The sequence below is a fragment of the Dama dama genome, chromosome 25 (assembly GCF_033118175.1).
Source record: "Dama dama isolate Ldn47 chromosome 25, ASM3311817v1, whole genome shotgun sequence".
Classification (NCBI taxonomy): domain Eukaryota; kingdom Metazoa; phylum Chordata; class Mammalia; order Artiodactyla; family Cervidae; genus Dama; species Dama dama.
The window spans coordinates 40,589,955-40,612,544 of record NC_083705.1 but is presented as its reverse complement, the minus strand read 5'-3'; the positions used below and the strand labels follow the sequence as shown (position 1 = coordinate 40,612,544).

The 22,590-nt window shown below is 39.0% G+C and overlaps 2 protein-coding genes across 2 annotated transcripts in view; one reads left to right on the top strand and one right to left on the bottom strand.

The window, feature by feature from the left end:
* Positions 1-645: 645 nt before the first annotated feature.
* Positions 646-22,590, bottom strand: part of PLCXD3 (phosphatidylinositol specific phospholipase C X domain containing 3) — a 179,076-nt gene continuing 157,131 nt past the window's right edge. The window contains exon 3 of the mRNA XM_061129595.1: positions 646-799. Coding sequence (XP_060985578.1) covers positions 646-799 — 154 coding nt within the window. The remainder of the gene's footprint in view (positions 800-22,590) is intronic.
* Positions 7,484-16,635, top strand: LOC133046458 (ATP-binding cassette sub-family E member 1-like). The gene is made up of 4 exons (XM_061129295.1): positions 7,484-7,509; positions 9,395-9,586; positions 12,340-12,575; positions 15,231-16,635. Exons 1-4 carry the CDS (start codon positions 7,484-7,486, stop codon positions 16,292-16,294), a joined length of 1,518 nt encoding a protein of 505 aa, XP_060985278.1. The 3' UTR covers positions 16,295-16,635.

Genomic DNA, 22,590 nt, shown 5'->3' with positions numbered 1-22,590 from the left:
TTTTTTTATTCTATATTTATAGCTGCCTTCAATAGGAATACTGTGAAACACTATTGTTTTTAGATGACACAAAATTTACTGATTATGGCCTCCAATATTACTGATGCAGGGAAATCGATTTGATGCATATTATCTATGACCAAAAGTTAGCAAGATTGCAGACTACAGAATATTATACCAAATCCTACAAAACAAGTAAATTTCAGTACAACAATGTAATACACACTATGCTGGGCATTCAATTACTTTTAAGTCCCATATAGCATCAGATTAAAAGGAGCGAGCGAGACAGGGAGCAGAAAGTTTCATTTGGAGGAAAGTGTAGGAGCCCTAAGTTGAAATCAGAAACACAATCAAGTAAACACCCATAAGTTACAAAGACTAATTCTGAAAAACAAAATTTACTAGTCTTTTTTAAATCCCTAACACTAGAAGTAGGTTTTGCTTATCAAATGGGAAATGAAATATTTATAGTAATGAAGAATATGATAATCACTGAAGAATTGGTTTCCCCCTTTCCCACCCACTTTCAGCCCTTATCCCTTCAGAAACTCAGTGGAATAGGAAGATCAGAGTGTTTATAGATAATACATCTAATACAGTGAATCTTCTCCTTCTTATTCACTGATACTCCAAACAGTACCATCAAGTGTTGGCTTCCCCTTCATCAAAGACATAGTTGAGCTTTATGACAGTGCTGATGAAATCACCAAGTTCTACAAAGTCGGCAGTGACAATATTGATGCCACTCTCTCCTGGCTTCTGTGTGCGGACCCACTGCATCATGGCAGGAAGAGCTCTGAGAAAGGAAAGAAAAAGAGATGTTAGAGAAGGAAAGATGTTATTTTTCAAGCTTGCAATCCCCAGGACTTCCTTCAGTTTTCTAATTTACTAAAATAAATGCCCCAATTGCAGATACATAATGGAGGAAAAAAAAAACAAAAACAAATGGACAATGGTAAATTCTTAACCTCTGTGACTCTGCAGGAGAAATACAGTTATCCTTGGAGGGTGGCTCAGATGGTAAAGAGTCTGCCTGCAATGCAGGAGACATGGATTCACTCCCTGGGTCAGAAAGATCCCCTGGAGGAGGAAATGGCTACCCACTCCAGGATTCTTGCTGGAGAATTCCATGGACAGAGGAGCCTGGTGGGCTACAGTCCATGGGATCGCAAAGAGTTGGACAAGACTGAGAGACAACACTTTGGAATCCACGAGGGATTGGATTCAGGAATTCCCACAGATACCAAAGTCTGTGAAAGCTCTTTCACAGTGTCTTACATAAAATGAAGCTGTAAAGTCAGTCCTTTTTATCCATGGTTTCTGCATTCATGAATTCAACCAACCCAGGATTGATTTTTGTGGATATGGAACCCAAGCATATGGAGGGCTGACTGTAGTCACTATATCAGTCAATATTGGACTCCGTCTTTGGAGATCTCAGATGCCATGAGAATTTATAGTGAAATTTCTCCACTAAGAAAGCAACAATCTTGCACTCATTTTCTAGTCTGGTATGGTGTGATTGCAAACCCTGGAGAGCTATGGGTTAGTGAGGTCAGGGATGAGTACATGCACTTAGCAAACATTTATTACAAACCCACTATTTTCAGGAAATGTGCTAGATTTTATAAATAGACATACTAGTGAAACTCCCTGCATTTAAAGAGTGCATAGTTTGGTGGCGGACCAATGGACAAGAAAGACAATTTTAATATAGTACAATCAGGGCTCATCCTTGAAACTTATTTACTGATCACCTCTTCTATTCCAGACACCGCTGAAGGCACTTGGAAAACTTGAGTGAGCATAGCAGATAAAAATATCCACCTGTGAGGAGCTCACAGTCTAATAAGGAAAGACAAACAATGAATAATAATCATCAATTAATTACACCATTTGATAGGAAGGAAGAAGTGCTATTAAAATGCAGCAAAAAAGGGAAGATTTGAAGTGTGCAGATAGAGAGGAGTGGAGCAGATTACAATTTAAAATAGGGTGCTTACACAAGTGCATTGACAAGGAGATATTTGTGCAAGGGTTTGAAGGAGACAAGGCAGTTAGTCACGTATATAGCCAGGGAAAACATTTCAGCTGCTGCCATAGCATTACATAGGTAGCATGCCTAAACTTTGTAAAAGAAAGAGGAGACCTTAAAAGATGAAGTTAGAGGAATTACGGCACTGTAGGCTATTACAAGGGTTCTGAGTGTTACTTTGAGTGGAAAGGGGAGTCTTTGGAAGATCTTGAGCAGAATAGTGTTGTGATCTGACTTAATTATAAAAGATGATTCATTACCACGAGAGCACAGTGGAGAGTCACCTAGCCTCGTTTGCAAAATCAGGGAAAACTTTTCAGAGGAGCACTCCCTGAATGTTGAGAGATTAGGAAGACTTAGACGGGAGAAGTGGGGAATGGGGGATGGAGGATGATGTGGTATATTTTCAGACAGAGAAAATAACATTTCTACATTCATTAACAGAGGTATGGTGTGCTTAGGAGTAGGGCATTTGGACAGACAGATCCAGCTATTAATAAGGATGCAATATCCTATGATAGCACATTGAAGAGAAACCACTATGGCTTAAGCAGGCAGGAAGGGAGGCTGAGAAAGCGATAAATGAACCGAGGTCTTAGAGATGGCAGTGCAATAACAATGAAAGAGTGAGGAAGTCCATGTGGATGTCAAATTCCTGGATGGGATGGAGAGAGAAGGAAAGATACAAAGGTATGAGTCGAGAGATCATGAAGAAATTAAGAATCTCAAAGAAGCTATAAAATTTAAGGAAGCCTCAAAGTGCTGGAGAAATAAGAAGGGACCAGAAGACAGAAGGTTTTCAGAATGTAAATCAACCTAAAGCTGTCAACCAGGGAAATAATATGTTTAGATTTGTGATTCAGAGAGTGTGGTTTGCCTTCAGTGTGAACAAATGAAGAGAAAAAGGCAAGACTAGGATCAGAACTAACAACCAGAGAGCTGTGGAAGGAATCTAGACCAGAGATAATAGGAACTTACATTGCAGGGGCCACAATAAATATATTTGAAAGGAACTACGGAGCGCCGAAGAATTGATGCTTTTGAACTGTGGTGTTGGAGAAGACTCTGCAGAGTCCCTTGAACTGCAAGGAGATCCAACCAGTCCATCCTAAAGAAGATCAGTCCTGGGTGTTCATTGGAAGGACTGATGCTGAAGCTGAAACTCCAATACTTTGGCCACATCATGCGAAGAGTTGACTCATTGGAAAAGACCCTGATGCTGGGAGGGATTGGGGGCAGGAGGAGAAGGGGATGACAGAGGATGAGATGGCTGGATGGCATCACTGACTTGATGGACATGAGTTTGAGTAAACTCCGGGAGTTGGTTATGGACAGGGAGGCCTGGTGTGCTGCGATTCATGGGGTTGCAAAGAGTTGGACACAACTGAGAGACTGAACTGAACTGAACCGAAGGAGAAAAGGTGGCACTAGTGGTAAAGAACTCACCTGCCAAGGCAGGAGACACAAGAGATGAGGGTTTGATCCCTGGGTGAGGAAGATCCCCTGGAGGGGGAAATGGAAACCCACTCCAGTACTCTTGCCTGGAGCATCCCATGGACAGAGGAGCCCGGTGGTCTATAGTCCATGGGGTTGCAAAGAGTTGAACATGACTGAAGCGACTGAACACACACACACACACACACAAGGAGATAAAAGGACAACATCTGACTGGTGTGGGATTAGATATGATGGAGATGAAGAAAGAGGCCATGGATGATGCCTAGATTTCTAGCAGTATTCTGGCAGGTGAGTATCATCTACTAATTTTGGAAGGATAGGACTGAAGGCTTCCCAGTGGATGTACTAAGTTCAGTCTGAGACCTGTTGATTCTGAGGTGACTTTGGGACATATGGATTGAGATTTCAATTGATTAAGTACAGGTCTAATATTCAGGACATAGAGCTGGTCAAGGGCTATCACATAAAAAGAAAAGAGCTATGAGAGTGGATAAAATTACCTGGGAAGATTGTATAGAGAAGGATGAGAAGAGAAAATCTGAATATCAGCTACATGGGCAGAAAAGTTGATTCAATTAAAAAAGGGAGAATTAGGTGTAGAAGTAGGATGAAAATCAGGAGCATATAGTATCATGAAATCAGAAGAAAAGAAAGTCATGCTTCTTTTGGTTTGTGAGGTTGAAGTACAGAATGTAATACAGTGCCTTTATCCAGATCTCATAAAGCACATCTAGCCAAACTTGACCCATCTAGGCAAAACTGAAATAACTGCCTTGGGGTCCATTAATCCTGAGGGTAGTACCTTAAAAATTCTGATCCATGTTTTCCAGCATTTACCTTTGTTTGTTAGATACAGATAGAGGAGAACCCAAAAAGTGCTTCTAAAAGAGGATAGCATGGATCTAAAAGACCCATTGTCATCAGAAAATAGACTGGCAGGTGGAGGAATTTGGTCTTCATAGCCACAGTTTCTGAAGGGAATTCTATCTCGAATTAAAAAAACTGTGGATCCCTAGAGCACAGACACAGGGGCATTCAAGTTCATCAGAGAGACAGATGCCATGGCAGTGTGTGTGCAGCCACTGGGGTTTGAATTCCATTACTTTCTCTTCTGGGCTTGCTCGGACAGATGGCATTATCTCTGTTGTGAACACAGTATCACCTTGGCATTTCAGAAAAAGCAGACACTCTTTGGAAAAAGTATCAAACCAGCTCATTTCCTGGGAAGATGGTTGCTTAGCAGATACACACACCTTGAGAGGTGAGAGGTGGGTAGAAGAGTGATGCTGAGGTTGGGGCTGATTCTGTATTAGCTTTAACCAAGTAGCTCGTTTGCCAGATCCCTAGGGTACTAGGTTATGGAAGGTTCCTGAGCAACAAAATTCCCATCTGAGAACCATGACCATCATGAAAACAGAAACTCAAATGCCTGCTACTACTCCAAGATTGATATTCCTGGGCCTGAATTTAGAACAACTAATTGTTATCCCCATGGAGAGATGTTAGGATTGTTCTTCTCTGTTTCACTATAAAATAGATTACTTTGAGGATTGATGAAATATCATTTTGGAATAGCTTGTAGTCCTCAGGTGAAATGAGTTTTACATTTAAAATGCCATTTCTCTGAGTCATGGAAATATTTTTCTTTTTCTCTTCAAATATACTTTTCTCAAGTCAATATGATACCAAAAACAAAATAAGCAATAATGCCAAATTGAATCTCAAATACTCAGATGGACTTAAGTAGAATTATATTAAACAAAAAGACTCAGTGTTCTAAATTAGAACAAACAAATGCTGTTGAAATTACAATAATTATTTAGAGTGGCATTTCTTAAACTTTTAAAATTTTTTTCCTACCATGGAACCCTTTTACCTTTTTTTTTTTTTTTACCCTTTTACCTTTATTCCTTTTTTTTTTTTTCATTTATTTTTATTAGTTGGAAGCTAATTACTTTACAATATTGTAGTGGGTTTTGTCATACATTGACATGAATCAGCCATGGAGTTACATGTACTCCCCATCCCGATCCCCCCTCCCACCTTCCTCTCTACCCTATCCCTCTGGGTCTTCCCAGTGGCCATGGAACCTTTTAAAATATTTTCCTTCCTCACTCTCTTTCTCAATAAAGTTTTAATACCACAGATGGGCTTTAAATACGTTTATATATTGTTTGTATATTCCTGTGCTTTTTACATAAAAAGAGCACATTTTTTATTTGCCCTCCTGAGAATCAATTCTTATATTAGATAAATAAATTGAAAAGCCTACTCTGGTGGTAATAAAATATTGTCTCAATGCAATAATTTTCACTGTGTAAGACAAATTGGTTAACAAAGACCTATTGTATAGTACAGGGAACTCTATTCAATACTCATTAATAGTCTAAATGGGAAAAGAATTTGAAAAAGAATAAATGCATGTATATGTATGGGCTTCCCAGGTGGCACTAGTGGTAAAAAAAAAAAAAAAACAAAAACAAAAAAAAACCCATCTGCCAATGCAGGAGACATATAAAAGACAGGGGTTTGACCCCGGGGTCAGGAAGATCCCCTGGAGGAGGGCATGGCAGCCCACTGCAGTATTCTTGCCCAGAGAATCCCGTGGACAGAGGAGCCCAACAGGCTACAGTCCATAGGGTAGCAAAGAGTCGGACATGACTAAAGAGACTTAGCACACAAATGTATAACTGAATCACTTTGCTGCTGCACACCCAAAACTGACAAAACATTGTTAATCAACTATACTCCAATATAAAGTTTAAAAAAATAATTAAAGAAAAAGCAAACTGGTTAAGCTTTAATGTTTTAAAATCACCCATTCATTTATTTGGAATTCCCTGATAGCTCATTTGGTAAAGAATCCGCCTATAATGGAGGAGACCCGGGCTTGATCCCTGGGTCAGGAAGATCCCCTGGAGAAAGGAAAGGCTACCCACTCCAGCATTCTTGGGCTTCCCTTGTGGCTTAGCTGGTAAAGAATTTGCCTGCAGTGCAGGAGACCTGGGTTCGAGCCCTGAGTTGGGAAGATCCCCTGGAGAAAGGAAAGGCTACCTACTCCAGTATTCTGGCCTGGAGAATTCCATGTACTGTATAGTCCCTGGGGTCTCAAAGGGTCGATCATGACTGAGCCACTTTCACTTTCATTCATTCATTCAACAAAGATATATTGTACCTACGGAAGACAGTGTTCTAGGTATAGCTCCTTAGAGCATTTTGGGGTTTGAACCTTCCTCACCTCTCTCTAAGAAAACATTGCTGTAGTCCTGCGCCCACCCTCGTTTTCTGTGACTTTTCTACACTACAGTCACAATAACCTTTCTCAGAACGGAGTGCATTATTCTTCTACATGAACAACTGCAGTCTCCTCTCATCTAGAAGGTACACCCAGTTTTGAATCAGTCAGGATGAGTCTCTGCAGCCTCCCTCACACACTAACCACACACACAGCTCTCTTCAGCCTCTGGGCTAATTTGTTCTCTGGTAATACTGAAATTCTTGTGTGTTCTCCCAAACACATCCTGTGGTTTCACACCTCAGTTTTTTTTTCAAGACTTCTCTCTATATGAAATACCATTCCTTCTTCAGTACCCTTCCTGGTCTAACTTTCACTTGCCCTTCAAGACTTGGCTGAGGCAGTATTTCCATCCTTTCAGTTCAAATCTGGGTGAAGAGCTCTCTTCTTGATGCTTTATACTCCTCAAGCACAGTCTGTAACTACACATTGCACATGGTGTTCAGATTTTCCACTTCCATGCCTATTTCTATCAGTGCTTGCACCCTTTCCAAAAAAAAAAAAAAAAAAAAATCATATCGTAGTCATCAATAGATCCCCTGTACTTATCACAATCCCTGGAACCCAAAAGGGAAATAGCACATTTATTGAACTCAGATATTGAACCAGAAATCCTGGTCCCACCTGTCTCAAAGTCCAACAAGCAAAGTAGATGTGAATCAATCGTGATAATACAATATGGCGCAACAGACATGGGCATAGGAGCCTATGGGAGCAAGTAGGTAAAATAATTTATTTCACTTGGGAGAAATTTAAGGAATGCATCACAAAATAGGTGACATGTTGAGGTTGGTCAAGACTCTTTAGATAAAGAAGCCAAGTATTTCAAGAAAAAGGAACAGCACATCCAGTCGAACATGGACTGTAGAGGAGATCACCAGAACTTACTTGTGTAACTCAAACTTTGTACATTTTAATCATTACTTCTTCATTTCTCCATCTCTCCAGCTCCTGGTAAACACCATTCTATTCTCTGCTTCTATGAAACTGACTATTTTTTGATTCCACATAGAAATGAGATTATACAATATTTCTCTTTCTGTGTCTGGCTTATTTCACTTAGCATAATGCCCTCCTAACAAAACAGTACTATATCCTAAAATTTTCTAAGAAGGTAGATTCTGTGTTAAGTACTCTTACCACACATATACATACAAAATAATAAAAATAATAAAGGGTGCAGGAGGAAATTTTGAGAGGGGATGGGTATGTTTATGGCCTTAATTGTGATGGTTTCATGGGTATACATGAGTTTGGTATCTCCAAACTCATTGAGTTATAGACATTAACTATGTATACCAATTTTATCATCTATCAGACCTCAATAAAGTGTTTTTTTAAAAGTATATGGGTATGAAAGAGATGGCACGATTAAGAAGGATGAGGTGACCAGAGAGTATGTGCCGTGGTGTGGGGACACTAGAGGGGGTGACTGGAGAAGGGGAGGAACAAGAAGTTGTTTGGGCCAGATTGTTAGGGACCTCCTTTGACCTGTGGAGACAGAGCTTCCCCTTTACAAGCTCTCAGGTTTGTTCTTGATTTTATCCAAAGAAGAGTTCTTTGATTTTCTCATGCAAAGAATCTAATATTAATCCTATAGTAAGTCTACTGCCTAATGACACTGAAACTAGTATTCAAGACCTTAGGGAGTTTCCTTAGGAAGTTCTCAGATTGCTATGAGATTTTAAAAAGCCCTCATTCATTCATTCATTCATTTATTCACATTAGCGCCACCATTAGAACCAAAACGGCGCTAGCAGAAATTTGAATAGCATTCACTAGTATTATGAATGAAAATATTTCTTAGTGCAATTATGCAGCCTGAAGAGATGACTAAATTCTCTTTGAATCTGTATGTTAATACTTTAGTATCTATTTATGGAATAGTCTCTTTTGGTCTCCTATAGTCACATAGAAAAATGTGACTATGCAGATATTGCAGTGCTGTCTTTTAAATGCCTCTCTTTTTCTTAATCTCTCATTTTCATTAGATTCTGGATTCATACTGTGGATTTACACTGTTTATTCACAAGACCTCACTGAAAACCAGGAGAATCACATCACTTCAAGATAAATAAAAACATAAATAAAATCATAGTCCTAGTGTTAAACACAGAGCCAGACTGTTTCTGCTCAAGTCTCAGCATCAGCATTAATTATGAGCAAGTTGATTAACACTCTAAGCCTCAGTTTTACCATCTATCAAATGGGCATATTAATGAGGATTGAAGTAGTTAGTGCATATAAAGTGCTTAGATGAAGGCCTAGCTCTCTCTAAGTGGCAATGTATTGAACATTCATTGAATTACAACCAAGGCAATGCTCTGCTCCAGAGTCTCAAAGAAGGACGTCAGCAGGGAATTCTGAGAGCAGCATTCAGCCACAGTACAGGGGGATGTAAAAATGAGCTTATGGGATTTTTTTTCCCCAACATTCACCATTTTCTAACAGTGATAGAAAGCAGGTGGGGGAGATGTCCTGGTGTAAAAGGGCAAGACTGGTGATGAGACTTGAGGGAAGTATCCTTGGAAGTGCTTTCTTTGGGGCACACAGTTATAGGGAAAAAACCAAGTACACTTTCCCCATCATAGATTCTAATTTAGGTTAGTAAAAGAACAGATCCAGCGCCAGAATTTGGTACAGGAAGCCTCACGGCTCTTCTCCGGAATATGGAGCTCTCCTTTGGAAAGGCATCTTCAAACAGACTGCAGGCTCCTTAAAAACAGGCAAGTCTACAGGAATCAGAAACCTTCCTCCAAGGAAGCAACGGGCGGGCAGCGATGTGGGAGCCGGAGGTCTTCTGATGTGCTGGCTTTGAGAACCGATTTTGAAATGACTTAAAGGAAAAAATAAAGAAATTGGAGGTGCTAAGTTCAGCAACCCTCGATGTGCTGACCTTGACTTACTAATTCATGGGAGCTTCCTATTTAGGGTGCTTCCATCACTTCTTTTAGCACAAAGATAAAAATTCTTAACTGGCCTATTGGCTCTGAACAACGGCCAGCTGCTCCTGTGGTTTCATTTCTGTCACTCTTCCCCCCACTGAAATCTAGACACATACTCGGCCTTGCTTATCTTGACCAGACTAATTTTCCCCAGGGAATTTTGTAAATGCTGTTTGATTGTTGTTAGTTTGCTATTTTCTTTTTTCACCAAGAACACCTTCTTTCCTGCCTCTTCACTTGCCTCACTCACTCCTTTTTCTGGAGATAGTTTAAATGTCACTGCTTCAAAGCACTAGACAAAATTGTAATTATATTTATGTGTTTGATCAATACCTCTCTCCAATTAGACAGCAATGACTTTGAGGGCAAAGATTTTCTGTTTTCTTACTGTTGTAGCCCAAGTGCTTAGCATAGCACCTGGCATAGACTAAGTACCCAATAAATACATATTGAATAAATAGGTTTTATTTTTAGAAATATCTTTCAAAGGATAAAGTTTATTAGAATTAAGCTTAATTAATCAGGTTTATGTACTATCAATTTATTATTAAATTATTAGTTTTAATTTCTTGTCATTTAATTAGATTTAAATTTGTTAGGGATCCATGTCAAATTCATATTCAAGTGTGTGCGTGTGTGTGTATGTATGTGTGTACACAGTATTTTTACAACAAATGCATTTTATATATACTACTCCTGTAAATTCTCTAAACTTCTGTATTTTGTGATTATGAATGAACAATTGTGGATAATAAAACACATGCATCTTTCAGTGAATTTTATTTGAATATATTTAATTTTCAATGAAATGTTTCTTTTGTTGAAATGAATAGAATCTCTGAATTAAATTATTAATTTTTACAGAAAGTAAAGGAAATGGCAACCCATTCCAGTATTCTTGCCTGGAGAATTTCATGGACAGAGGAGTTTGGATGGCTACCTGCCATGGGGTTGAAAAGAGTTAGACACAACTGAGTGACTAACACACACATTCCATTTTTACAGAACTCTCTGATGCCCTTGGAAATAAAGATTACAATGAAAATGTCAGAGCCTTGTTACTGCCTTTCCCAAACCCAGCCTCCGTTGAGAAATGGAGGCCTCCCTGATCTGCAAAATTTAAAATAATGACCACAGGTCTTTCCTCCTCTGGGCAACTGAGTCACCCAGGAGCAACTAATTAAAATCAAGTCGGACATATTTTAAAATGTGATTTCTTGTCAGTCTGGCCACTTCTAAAAGCTTAGAAATTTCACTTGAAAATGTAAAGAGAAAGATGAAACAAAAATAAACTCTTTCGCCCAAAGGTTGGCATTTCATGCACTGAATCATACAACGATAAAAGGCAAGGCCTTTGCATCTGTAGGTTTAAATCCCAGAAAGGGCTTCAAAACAACCTCAGGTAGACATTTCATGCAAAGACGGGAACAATAAAGGACAGAACCAGTACAGACCTAACAGAAGCAGAAGATAATAAGAAGAGATGGCAAGAATACACTGAAGAACTATACAGAAAAGATTTTAATGACCCAGATAACCATGATGGTGTGATCACTCACCTAGAATCAGGTACCCTGGAGTGCAAAGTCAAGTGGGCCTTAGGAAGCATCACTACAAACAAAGCTAATGGACATGATGGAATTCCAGCTGAGCTATTTCAAATCCTAAAAGATGATGCTGTGAAAGTGCTGCACTCAATATGCCAGCAAATTTGGAAAACTCCATAATGGCCACAGGACTGGAAAAGGTCAGTTTTCATTCCAATCCCAAAGAAAGGCAACACCAAAGAATGTTCAAACTCCTGCACAATTGCACTCATCTCATTTGCTAGCAAAGTAATGTTCACAGTTCTCCAAGAGAAGCTTCACCAGTACGTGAACTGAAAACTTCCAGATGTTCAAGCTGGATTTAGAAAAGGCAGAGATCAAACTGTCAATATCTGTTGGATCATTGAAAAAGTAAGAGAGTTCCAGAAAAACATCTACTTCTGCATTATTGACTATGCCAAAACCTTTGACTATGTGGATCACAACAAACTGGAAAATTCTTGAAGAGATGGGAATACCAGACCACCATACCTCAATCCTGAGAAATCTATATGAAGGTCAAGAAACAACAGTTAGAACTGGACGTGGAACAAGAGACTGGTTCCAAATTGGGAAAGGAGAATGTCCAGGCTGTAGATTGTCACCCTGTTTATTTAACTTCTATGCAGATTCCCTGGGTCAGAAAGATCCCCTGGAAAAAGAAATGGCAACCCATTCCAGTACTTTTGCCTGGAAAATGTTATGGACAGAGGAGCCTGATAGGCTACAGTCCATGGGGTCACAAAGAGTCAGATACAACTGAGCAACTGAACTGAACTGAGACAGACTGCTGTGTCTCAGAGATGGTAACCTGCATGAAGGACACATTAGCTGCTATCACACCAGGACAATCAGAGGACTGAGTGACCCTCGCCTTCACCCTAAACATCCAAGCTGCTTCCAGTTTTCAAAGGGACGGATTCCAAGTCCTCAGGAAGACAGGGGAACCATCTCCCTTCCCTCCCTTGCCTGGAAGCTTGTTAGTTTAATTTGGTTTTATGTTTGTTTAACAAAAAGTAATGCAGTCAAATCAAAGCAAAAGACGCCATCCGATTCCTTTGATGATGGCAACTGGAGCACTTTTTTTACTGTGGCAAGGAAGAAAACTGTTAAAAACCCATTTTCAATTAAAATAAAATCATATAAACTGCAAGAAGAAGGGCGTTTAGAGTTCCTAAAGTGTGCTGTGTCCTCAGGCGCATCGTTCACTCCAGCCCCTGTTTCAAAAGGAGTCATAAACCAGAAAAATGAATGTGAGCATGGCCAGCCCTCAATGGAGCCCCAGCTGCCAGGGGAATATTCTGTCTGCTGATTTTCTAAGGGAGGGAAGGAAGAAAACAAGCTTTGTACACTCTAAACAAAGAGTCCCTTCAGTGTATTGACAAGATTTAGATTGCCAGGAGGCAGACAGTGGGTTTTCTTTCAAGGGTATCATCTCAATATAATGAAGACTTCTGTGTGGGATCAAGTGTTCTCACCTCACAGACTCTTCCTGGAAACCACATAACCCCTCACTCAGTGCCAGTGCTTGGGGAATTCGGGGACTCAAAGCTCAGAAGCGATTTACTTTATTCAAAGTTTACAGTTTCTATTTATTGGCACCCGCCTGTCCTTTCTCCCCTTTGGAAAGATTTCCATTTGCAAAAAAAAAAAAAAAAAAGCTGCAGCTGAATTTGTGCAGAAAGGAAGTTTTAGCATTTCTGATTTTTTGCCTGGAACAAATACATCAAGGACTATCTAGGTTTATCCCTTCACTCTCAACTGTTCCCATCTTGGGATTCCAAGATCTTGGGATAGCAGAGATAGTAATGCCAAAAGCCATGAAAGAAATTGGTCAGCCACGAACCGTGGTCACACACATTCACTGAAATGTTGCCCTTTACTATTGGCAGAATCATTTTACCAATTCAGATTTACTATTGACTATTTGTGGTTTATTGGAAGTTCTAGTGGAATTCTGTATGCTTTTAATTTTAACAATGGAGACATGTTATTAGTTATAAAATATACATTTATTAAGAGAAGCTGGTCTCTGTGAGGGGAAATGGTATACAAGACTATTTTCTAAAATTGAAGTGCAGTTGATGTATAATATTATATAAGTTACAGGTGTACAATATAGTGATTCACAGTTTTTAAAGATTATACTCCATTTATGGTGGTGGTTTAGTCACTAAATCATTTCCAACTCTTGCGACCCGCTGGACTGTAGCCCTCCAGGCTTCTCTGCCCATGGGATTTCCCAAGTAAGAATACTGGATTCAGTTTCCATTTCCTTCTCCAGGGAACCTTCCCAACCCAGGGGTCAAACCCACATCTCCTTCATTGCAGGTGGATTCTTTATCAGCTGAGCCACCAGAGAAGCCCATCCTCCATTTATAGTTATTGTTAAACAATGGCTACATTCCCCGTGTTGTACAATATATCCTTGTAGCTTATATTATACATAGTAGTTTGTACTTCTTACTCTCCTACCTCTATATTGCTTTTCTCCCCTTACTTCTCCCCACTGGCAGCCACTAGTTTACTCTCTATATCTGTGAGTCTGCTTCTTTCTTATTATATCCAGTAACTTGTTGTGTTTTTTAGATTCTGTATATGAATGAAATCATACAGTATTTGTCTTTTTTTGTTTTATTTACCTCACTTAGCACGATACTCTCCAAGTCCATCCATGTTGTTGCAAATGGCAAAAATTGCATTCTTTTTCATAGCTGAGTAGTATTTAATTCCATCAAAAAGGACAGAAATGGAAAGGACCTAACAGAAGCAGAAGAGATTAACAAGAGGTGGCAAGAATACATAGAAGAATTATACAGAAAAGGCCTTAATAACCTGGATAACCATGATGATGTGGTCATTCACTTAGATCCAGACATCCTGGAGTCTGAAGTCAAGTGGACCTTAGGCAGCATTACTATGAACCAAGCTAGTGGAGGTGATGGAATTCCAGTTGAGCTATTTCAAATCCTAAAAGATTATGCTGTGAAAGTGCTACACTCAATATGCCAGCACATTTGGAAAACTCAGCAGTGGCCACAGAACTGGAAAATGTCAGTTTTCATTCCAATCTCAAAGAAAAGCAATGCCAAAGAATGTTCAAACTATTATACAATTGCACCCACTTCACATGCTAGCAAGGTAATTCTCAAAATCCTTCAAGCTAGGCTTCAACAGTACTTGAACTGAGATCTTCCAGATGTTCAAGCTGGATTTAGAAAAGGCAGAGGAACCAGAGATCAAATTGCCAACATTCATTGGATCATAGAAAAAGCAAGATTATTCCAGATAAACATCTACTTCTGCTTCATTGATTATGCTAAAGCCTTTGACTGTGTGAATCACAACAAACTGTGGAAAATTCTTCAAGAGATGGGAATACCAGACCCCCTTACTTGCCTCCTGAGAAAGCTGTGTGAAAATCAAGAAGCAATAGTTAGAACTGGATGTGGAACAATAAACTTGTTCAAAATTGGGAAACGAGTATATCAAGGCTGAATATTATGACCCTGCTTATTTAACTTCTATGTAGAGTATATCACGAAAAATGCTGGGCTGGAAGACTCACAGGCTGGAATCAAGATTGCCAGGAGAAATATCAGCAACCTCAGGTTTGCAGATGATACGACTCTAATGGCAGAAAGTGAAGAGGGACTAGGGAGCCTCTTGATGAGGGTGAGAGAGGCGAGAGAAAAAGCTAGCTTGAAACTCAACATTCTAAAAATGAAGATCATGCCATCCAGTTGCATCACTTCATGGCAAATAGAAGGGGGAAAAGTGGAAGTAGTGACAGATTTTCTTTTCTTGGGCTCCAAAATCACTGCAGAGGGCCACTGCAGCCATGAAATTAAAAGATGCTTGCTCCTTGGAAGGAAAGCTATGATAAACTTAGACTGTATAATGAAAAGTAGAGACATCCAAGCAGCGTTTAAAGGCTGCTATTACTATACGATCTCTAATAAATCCAGACAGATATATCATTGTAGTGGAGCATGATCTAAGTGTATTAGACTATCTCTCTGACTTCATCTGCTGTTTATATGGCATACCAAGTGCTTATGGTGTTGTCACTATGCCTTTTAGTGTAAGAGAAGGCATAAACATTTTTTTGGATGGCTACGTTCCAACAGAAAACTTGAGATTCAGAGATGCATCACTTGTTTTTAAAGTGGCTGAGACAGCAAATGAAGAAGAAGTTAAAAAGATGTGTATGTATAAATACCCTGGAATGAAGAAAAAGATGGGAGAGTTTGAGTTAGCGATTGTAGCTGGAGAGTTTACAGATTCTGAAATCATGGTGATGTTGGGGGAAAATGGTACTGGTAAAACGACATTTATCAGAATGCTTGCTGGAAGGCTTAAACCTGATGAAGGAGCGGAAGTTCCAGTTCTAAACGTCAGTTATAAGCCACAGAAAATCAGTCCCAAATCAACCGGAAGTGTTCGCCAGCTACTGCATGAAAAGATCAGAGATGCTTACACTCATCTACAGTTTGTGACTGATGTAATGAAGCCTCTGCAAATTGAAAACATCATCAATCAAGAGGTGCAGACATTATCTGGTGGTGAACTGCAGCGAGTAGCATTAGCTCTTTGTTTGGGCAAACCTGCTGATGTCTATTTAATTGATGAACCATCTGCATATTTGGATTCCGAGCAAAGACTGATGGCTGCTCGAGTTGTCAAACGTTTCATACTCCATGCTAAGAAGACAGCCTTTGTTGTGGAACATGACTTCATCATGGCCACCTATCTCGCAGATCGAGTCATTGTTTTTGATGGTGTTCCATCCAAGAACACAGTTGCAAACAGTCCTCAAACCCTTTTGGCTGGCATGAATAAATTTTTGTCTCAGCTTGAAACTACATTCAGAAGAGACCCAAACAACTATAGGCCAAGAATAAACAAACTCAATTCAATTAAGGATGTAGAACAAAAGAAGAGTGGAAACTACTTTTTCTTGGATGATTAAAGTGAATCTGAGAATATTGATAAGCCATTTATTAAGAGAAACATTTATTGGAATTTTTGTCATATAAAATTTAAATCAGGTTTTATACACCACATGCTCTAGAGCTTGAAGTATAATTTACTTACTGTAACATCAAAAGCCAGTTGTGTTGTAAATGGTAGTCTGAATACAGAAAATGCCACTTTTCTGATCTTGATGATAGAACCCTTTTTGTGCATAACATTGTAAAATGAAGACATTTCAAGCATACAAATTACCTCCAGGTTTCCATAATGTATAGAAAGATTTTCAGTAGGTTTACTATATATTCATGTACTAAATGCTGAGCAGTGTTGCCCCTTTTAAAACTATAAAACACTGATGAAAGAAATCAAAGAGGACACAAACAGATGGAGAAACATACCCTGTTCATGGATTGGAAGAATCAATATTGTCAAAATGGCTATTCTACCCAAAGCAATCTATAGATTCAATGCAATCCCTATCAAGCTACCAACGGTATTTTTCACAGAACTAGAACAAATAATTTCACAATTTGTATGGAAATACAAAAAACCTCGAATAGCCAAAGTAATCTTGAGAAAGAAGAATGGAACTGGAGGAATCAACCTGCCTGACTTCAGACTATACTACAAAGCCACAGTCATCAAGACAGTATGGTACTGGCACAAAGACAGAAATATAGATCAATGCAACAGAATAGAAAGCCCAGAGATAAATCCACGAACCTATGGACACCTTATCTTTGACAAAGGAGGTAAGGATATACAATGGAAAAAAGACAACCTCTTTAACAAGTGGTGCTGGGATAACTGGTCAACCACTTGTAAAAGAATGAAACTAGAACACTTTCTAACACCATACACAAAAATAAACTCAAAATGGATTAAAGATCTAAATGTAAGACCAGAAACTATAAAACTCCTAGAGGAGAACATAGGCAAAACACTCTCCGACATAAATCACAGTAAGATCCTCTATGACCCACCTCCCAGAATATTGGAAATAAAAGCAAAACTAAACAAATGGGACCTAATGAAACTTAAAAGCTTTTGCACTACAAAGGAAACTATAAGCAAGGTGAAAAGACAGCCCTCAGATTGGGAGAAAATAATAGCAAATGAAGAAACAGACAAAGGATTAATCTCAAAAATATACAAGCAACTCCTGCAGCTCAATTCCAGAAAAATAAATGACCCAATCAAAAAATGGGCCAAAGAACTAAACAGACATTTCTCCAAAGAAGACATACAGATGGCTAACAAACACATGAAAAGATGCCCAACATCACTCATTATCAGAGAAATGTAAATCAAAACCACAATGAGGTACCATTACACGCCAGTCAGGATGGCTGCTATCCAAAAGTCTACAAGCAATAAATGCTGGAGAGGGTGTGGAGAAAAGGGAACCCTCTTACACTGTTGGTGGGAATGCAAACTAGTACAGCCACTATGGAAAAAAGTGTGGAGATTTCTTAAAAAACTGGAAATAGAACTGCCATATGTCCCAGCAATCCCACTTCTGGGCATACACACTGAGGAAACCAGATCTGAAAGAGACACGTGCACCCCAATGTTCATCGCAGCACTGTTTATAATAGCCAGGACATGGAAGCAACCTAGATGCCCATCAGCAGATGAATGGATAAGGAAGCTGTGGTACATATACACCATGGAATATTACTCAGCCATTAAAAAGAATTCATTTGAACCAGTTCTAATGAGATGGATGAAACTGGAGCCCATTATACAGAGTGAAGTAAGCCAGAAAGATAAAGAACATTACAGCATACTAACACATATATATGGAATTTAGAAAGATGGTAACGATAACCCTATATGCAAAACAGAAAAAGAGACACAGAAGTACAGAACAGACTTTTGAACTCTGTGGGAGAAGGTGAGGGTGGGATGTTTCGAAAGAACAGCATGTATACTATCTATGGTGAAACAGATCACCAGCCCAGGTGGGATGCATGAGACAAGTGCTCGGGCCTGGTGCACTGGGAAGACCCAGAGGAATCGGGTGGAGAGGGAGGTGGGAGGGGGGATCGGGATGGGGAATATGTGTAAATCTATGGCTGATTCATATCAATGTATGACAAAACCCACTGGAAAAAAAAAAAAATAAATAAAGGAGAGAAAAAAATGAAAATGAAAAAAAAAAAAGAAAAGTAGAGACATCACTTTGCCAACAAAGGTCTGTCTCATCAAAGATATGGTTTTTCCAGTAGTTGTGTATGGACATAAGAACTAGACATAAAGAAGGCTGAGTGCCAAAGAATTGATGCTTTTGAATTGTGGTGCTGTAGAAGACTCTTGAGAGTTCTTTGGACTGCATGGAGATCAAACTAGTCAATTCTAAAGGAAACTCAATCCTGAATATTCCCTGGAAGGATCGATGCTGAAGCTGAATATCCAATACTTTGGCCACCTGAAAGAAAATGCTGACTCACTAGAAAAGACCCTGATGCTGTGAAAGACTGAGGGCAGAAGGAGAAGGGGTTGACAGATGATGAGATAGTTGGATGCCATCACTGACTCAATGGACTTGAGTTTTAGCAAACTCTGGGAGATAGTGAAGGATAGGGAAACCTGGCTTGCTGCAGTCGATGGGGTCACAATGAGTTGGACAAGATTTAGGGACTGAACAACAACAATCACATATTCCATTGAATATACACCACATTTCTTTATCTCTCCATCTGTATAGAGTCCTGGAAACTATTGGTCTTCATTATGTTCATATATTTCCTCTCAGTTTTAATAAATTTTATTGGGTACCAGTCATGTGGCATTTGTTGAGGTGGGTACAGGGATGAATCCAACATGGTCCTTGCCTTAATTATGGGACTAATTTTGGAAATACCTGAATTGTTATGAATAGAAATTGCTTAATTGCTCTGAATAGACTTGCATGAAAACATTGGACAATAATGCCCATGTAGCCTCTTTCAGCCTCACGAACTGGCTGCTGGCCTGTTTCTTAGCACACTTTCCAATTCCAAATGGAAATATTCTATGGAATCTTATAAATTCATAAGGCTAAGTAAAGACTACTCTCTAAGGATTCATAAGTTAAGTGAGTATTTATCAAACTTTGATGAATGGCCTATAATCAATACAGTGGCAGTAGAAAGAATAAGAGTTTTAGAATTAGAGCCTTGTTTGAGTTACTAATAATATGTGACCTTAAGAAAGGCTGTGTAATCTCCTTTCTTCACTGCAAATGGGGATAAAAATGGTATGTAAATTATAGGATTTTCACAAAAATAAAACAAAACAACACAACACAAGATGGATAGGTGGTAGAAATTAGAGGTTAAGAAGGAGGACTTTGAAGAAGACTGAATTCATATCCTGACACTCTCACTTCCATTTGTGTAACTTTAGTCAAGTCACTTAAACTTTTCTAGTTTCAGCTTTCTCATTTGTGAAAGGGAATAAAAAGAGTAAATTAAGTGAAAGGGTTAGTCACTTAGTCGTGTCTGACTCTTTGTGACCCTGTTTTCTTTGTAGCCCGCCAGGTTCCTCTGTCCATGGGATTTTCCAGGTAAGAATACTGGAGTGGGTTGCCATTTCCTTCTCCAAGAAGAGTAAATTAATGTGGAGGTTAAATAGAATAAGATTAAAATAAATAATATAATACTTGAGATATAAGAACTCAATAAATGATGGCTGTTACTCCATTCTTAGTGTTCATGCTTGAATTAACTAGTACATTGTAGACAGTAAATAAAAGTTAGCAAACTTCATTTTTCCTACTTTTAGATTATTGAAGGCAAATGACTGGAAAAGTTGCTCTGTGCATAGATGTGTAGTTCCTGCTGTGAAGAGTTGCCCAGATCCTCCTTTTCGGACTGAGAGTACTCATCTCAACAAGTGCTAGGAATGTTGTTTACTATCAGCTCTTAGCCTGAAAATTGCCTTCTGCTAAAGAGCTAATCATACTAGTCAAGATCACACACCACTCAAGGTCGTACACCCTCTCTGGGGACAACCAGCATCTAATGACTGATCTTTGGGAAGGGTGCAATATAAACACTTGCCTTAAGGCAAGACAACTCAGAAGGTTCAGAGCTTCCTATAGGCTTGGCTGAGACCTTGTGGTAACTGTATCAAAGCCCAGCTCTCCATCTACTCAATCCTCTTCCCTTCACTTGCCCATAGGCATGGATTCCAAGGGAACTCCAGAATAAAAGTGCACACAAATCTCAGAGAACTAGGGTCTATTTCTTGGGAAATTTAATCTCTAAGTCTACAATTTAGGTGGCAAGAAATTCTGCAATCAGTAGACTTTCACCCAAATAACAATCAGGGGTAGACTTTGGTAACCTTAAGGAGAGAATAAGAGCTTTAGAATTAGAGCCTTAGAGAAACTAAAATTACATTTCCACTTCTCTCAAGCAAACAGGGTAGGTCTTAGGCTGGTTTGAGGGTATTTTTTTGGAGGCAGTGTCGGAGAGGATCTCAGGAAAGCTTCCTTTATGCTTAGGGCCACGTACTGTGCAGAGTCATGCAGAACCTTTATATCCTCTGGCACAGCAGAAAGGCCACCAAGTCTAGACTACTTATAAATAGTGACCACATAGTCTTACATCAGTCACCTGTTAGGATTTCCCTCTGGATACCATTATGCTAAGAATAATGTATCAAAAGCTTAGAAGATCTAAACTTACTTCTAAAGAAAACAGTTGCTATGGTCAGTCTAATGGGAGAGTATTTCAAGTCCAAATTCCCCAGCAGAAAGCTGGGGTCGGGGGCAAGGTGGTATTTATTACATTATTACAGCCTTCTGTGTATTGTACTTTGTGCATCTCCATGTCCCTGACATGTTCTTTCTTTTTTTTTTATGTTCTTTCAAAGATGAATGTAGCATCCAAATCAGATGTTCAATTTTTTTTTTTAAAAAAGTCAAATTCAGAGATTTTCCATTCCTTAGAGAAAATGCTAACAGGCAGAATGAACACAACCAGAATTTAATTTGATATAATATCACAGGTGCTAATGTGTCTGTGTGCCTATGGACCCATGTAATCATGCATAATTATGAGGGGGTGATTTCTTTGGCCTTTCCCTTTTAATCAGTGACAACTGCAGGTGCAAAGGGTAGAGGAATATGTCATTTGTTCTGCAAGAGAATAAGATTCATTATGCTGTTAATTCTATAATTTCCTCCTGACAGCGGTCTTACAAAGTTGGAGTCTTAATAGTACCAAAAGAGTGCAAAATCTTGAGTCAATTAGTCTTAGAAGAGTGTTTTCCATTGTGTTATCTATTGGTTATGCTTTTGGGAAATTGTGTTACCTGACACTTTAAAAATACTCTGCTTTAGCATTCTTTCACAACATGAAAACTTCCTAGGGACTTAATAACATACAATGAATATTGCCAAACCATATTGGTGCCATATCCGTTATCTTATTTGTTAAGGTACCGTCCTCTTTCTTGTATATTTCCTCTTTGCCACATTTAGAAAAGCACCAGAGCATATCCAGTTTGAAAATGTCCTTAAGATATTTATAATCAGTGACCACATTCTCTAAAAATAAGTTACCTAAACAGAGTTCCATGGTACAATAGTCATAAGCTAAATGAAAGACATTCCTAAGACAAATAAATACTCTTTTGGTAGAATAAATTTAGGTAATATTAAAGCCTCTTTAATGTTCACAATAGACATAGTAGCATATTAAACATATTACCATGCTAAGGACATGGAGATGTTACTGAAATAAGAATGTATTTCCCTATTCTCAAACTGGTATTTTCCAAACTTATTTGACCCAGGAATAGTCTCAAAACTATTAACACACAGGCATGCATACACAAACACACCTTTTAATTTTCTTCCCACAAACCATCAAGAGACATCTACCGTTCCCAATGTTCTACAAAACACTGTTCTGGAATTATTGTAGGAGAACATCCTTTTCAAAGGCTCAACTCTGCCATATATTTCAGGGACTTGAAATTCTCACAGCCTCCTAAGTCAAACCCTCCCATCTTTGGCCTGCTCCCACTATTAGAAGGTTCTTTCTGACCACCCATTCGTCTTTCTTTGGTTTACCCAGAACAAGATTATCCCTCTGTGACATGGTATTCCTTTAAATATTTGCAAATGATTGGGGTCCTCCTGCCCCACTATCTGTATCTGCCCTTCTCCATCTTTAACATCTCATTTTCTCTCCTTTAGATGATCAATGAAGATCTTTCTTATGGTCCTTTCACTCCCTTCTGAACACTTCACTTTGTCTATACTCCCTCCAAAAGAGGTACCTCTGGAAAATCATG

Excerpts from the sequence above, each read along its gene's own strand:
- LOC133046458 (XM_061129295.1), top strand. The coding sequence starts at position 7,484 with ATGGGCATAGGAGCCTATGGGAGCAA. Across the intron at positions 9,587-12,339 it reads CAGCGATGTGGGAGCCGGAG|TAATGCAGTCAAATCAAAGC; the intron begins GTCTTCTGATGT and ends TTTAACAAAAAG. Across the intron at positions 12,576-15,230 it reads CATAAACCAGAAAAATGAAT|TAGAGACATCCAAGCAGCGT; the intron begins GTGAGCATGGCC and ends TATAATGAAAAG.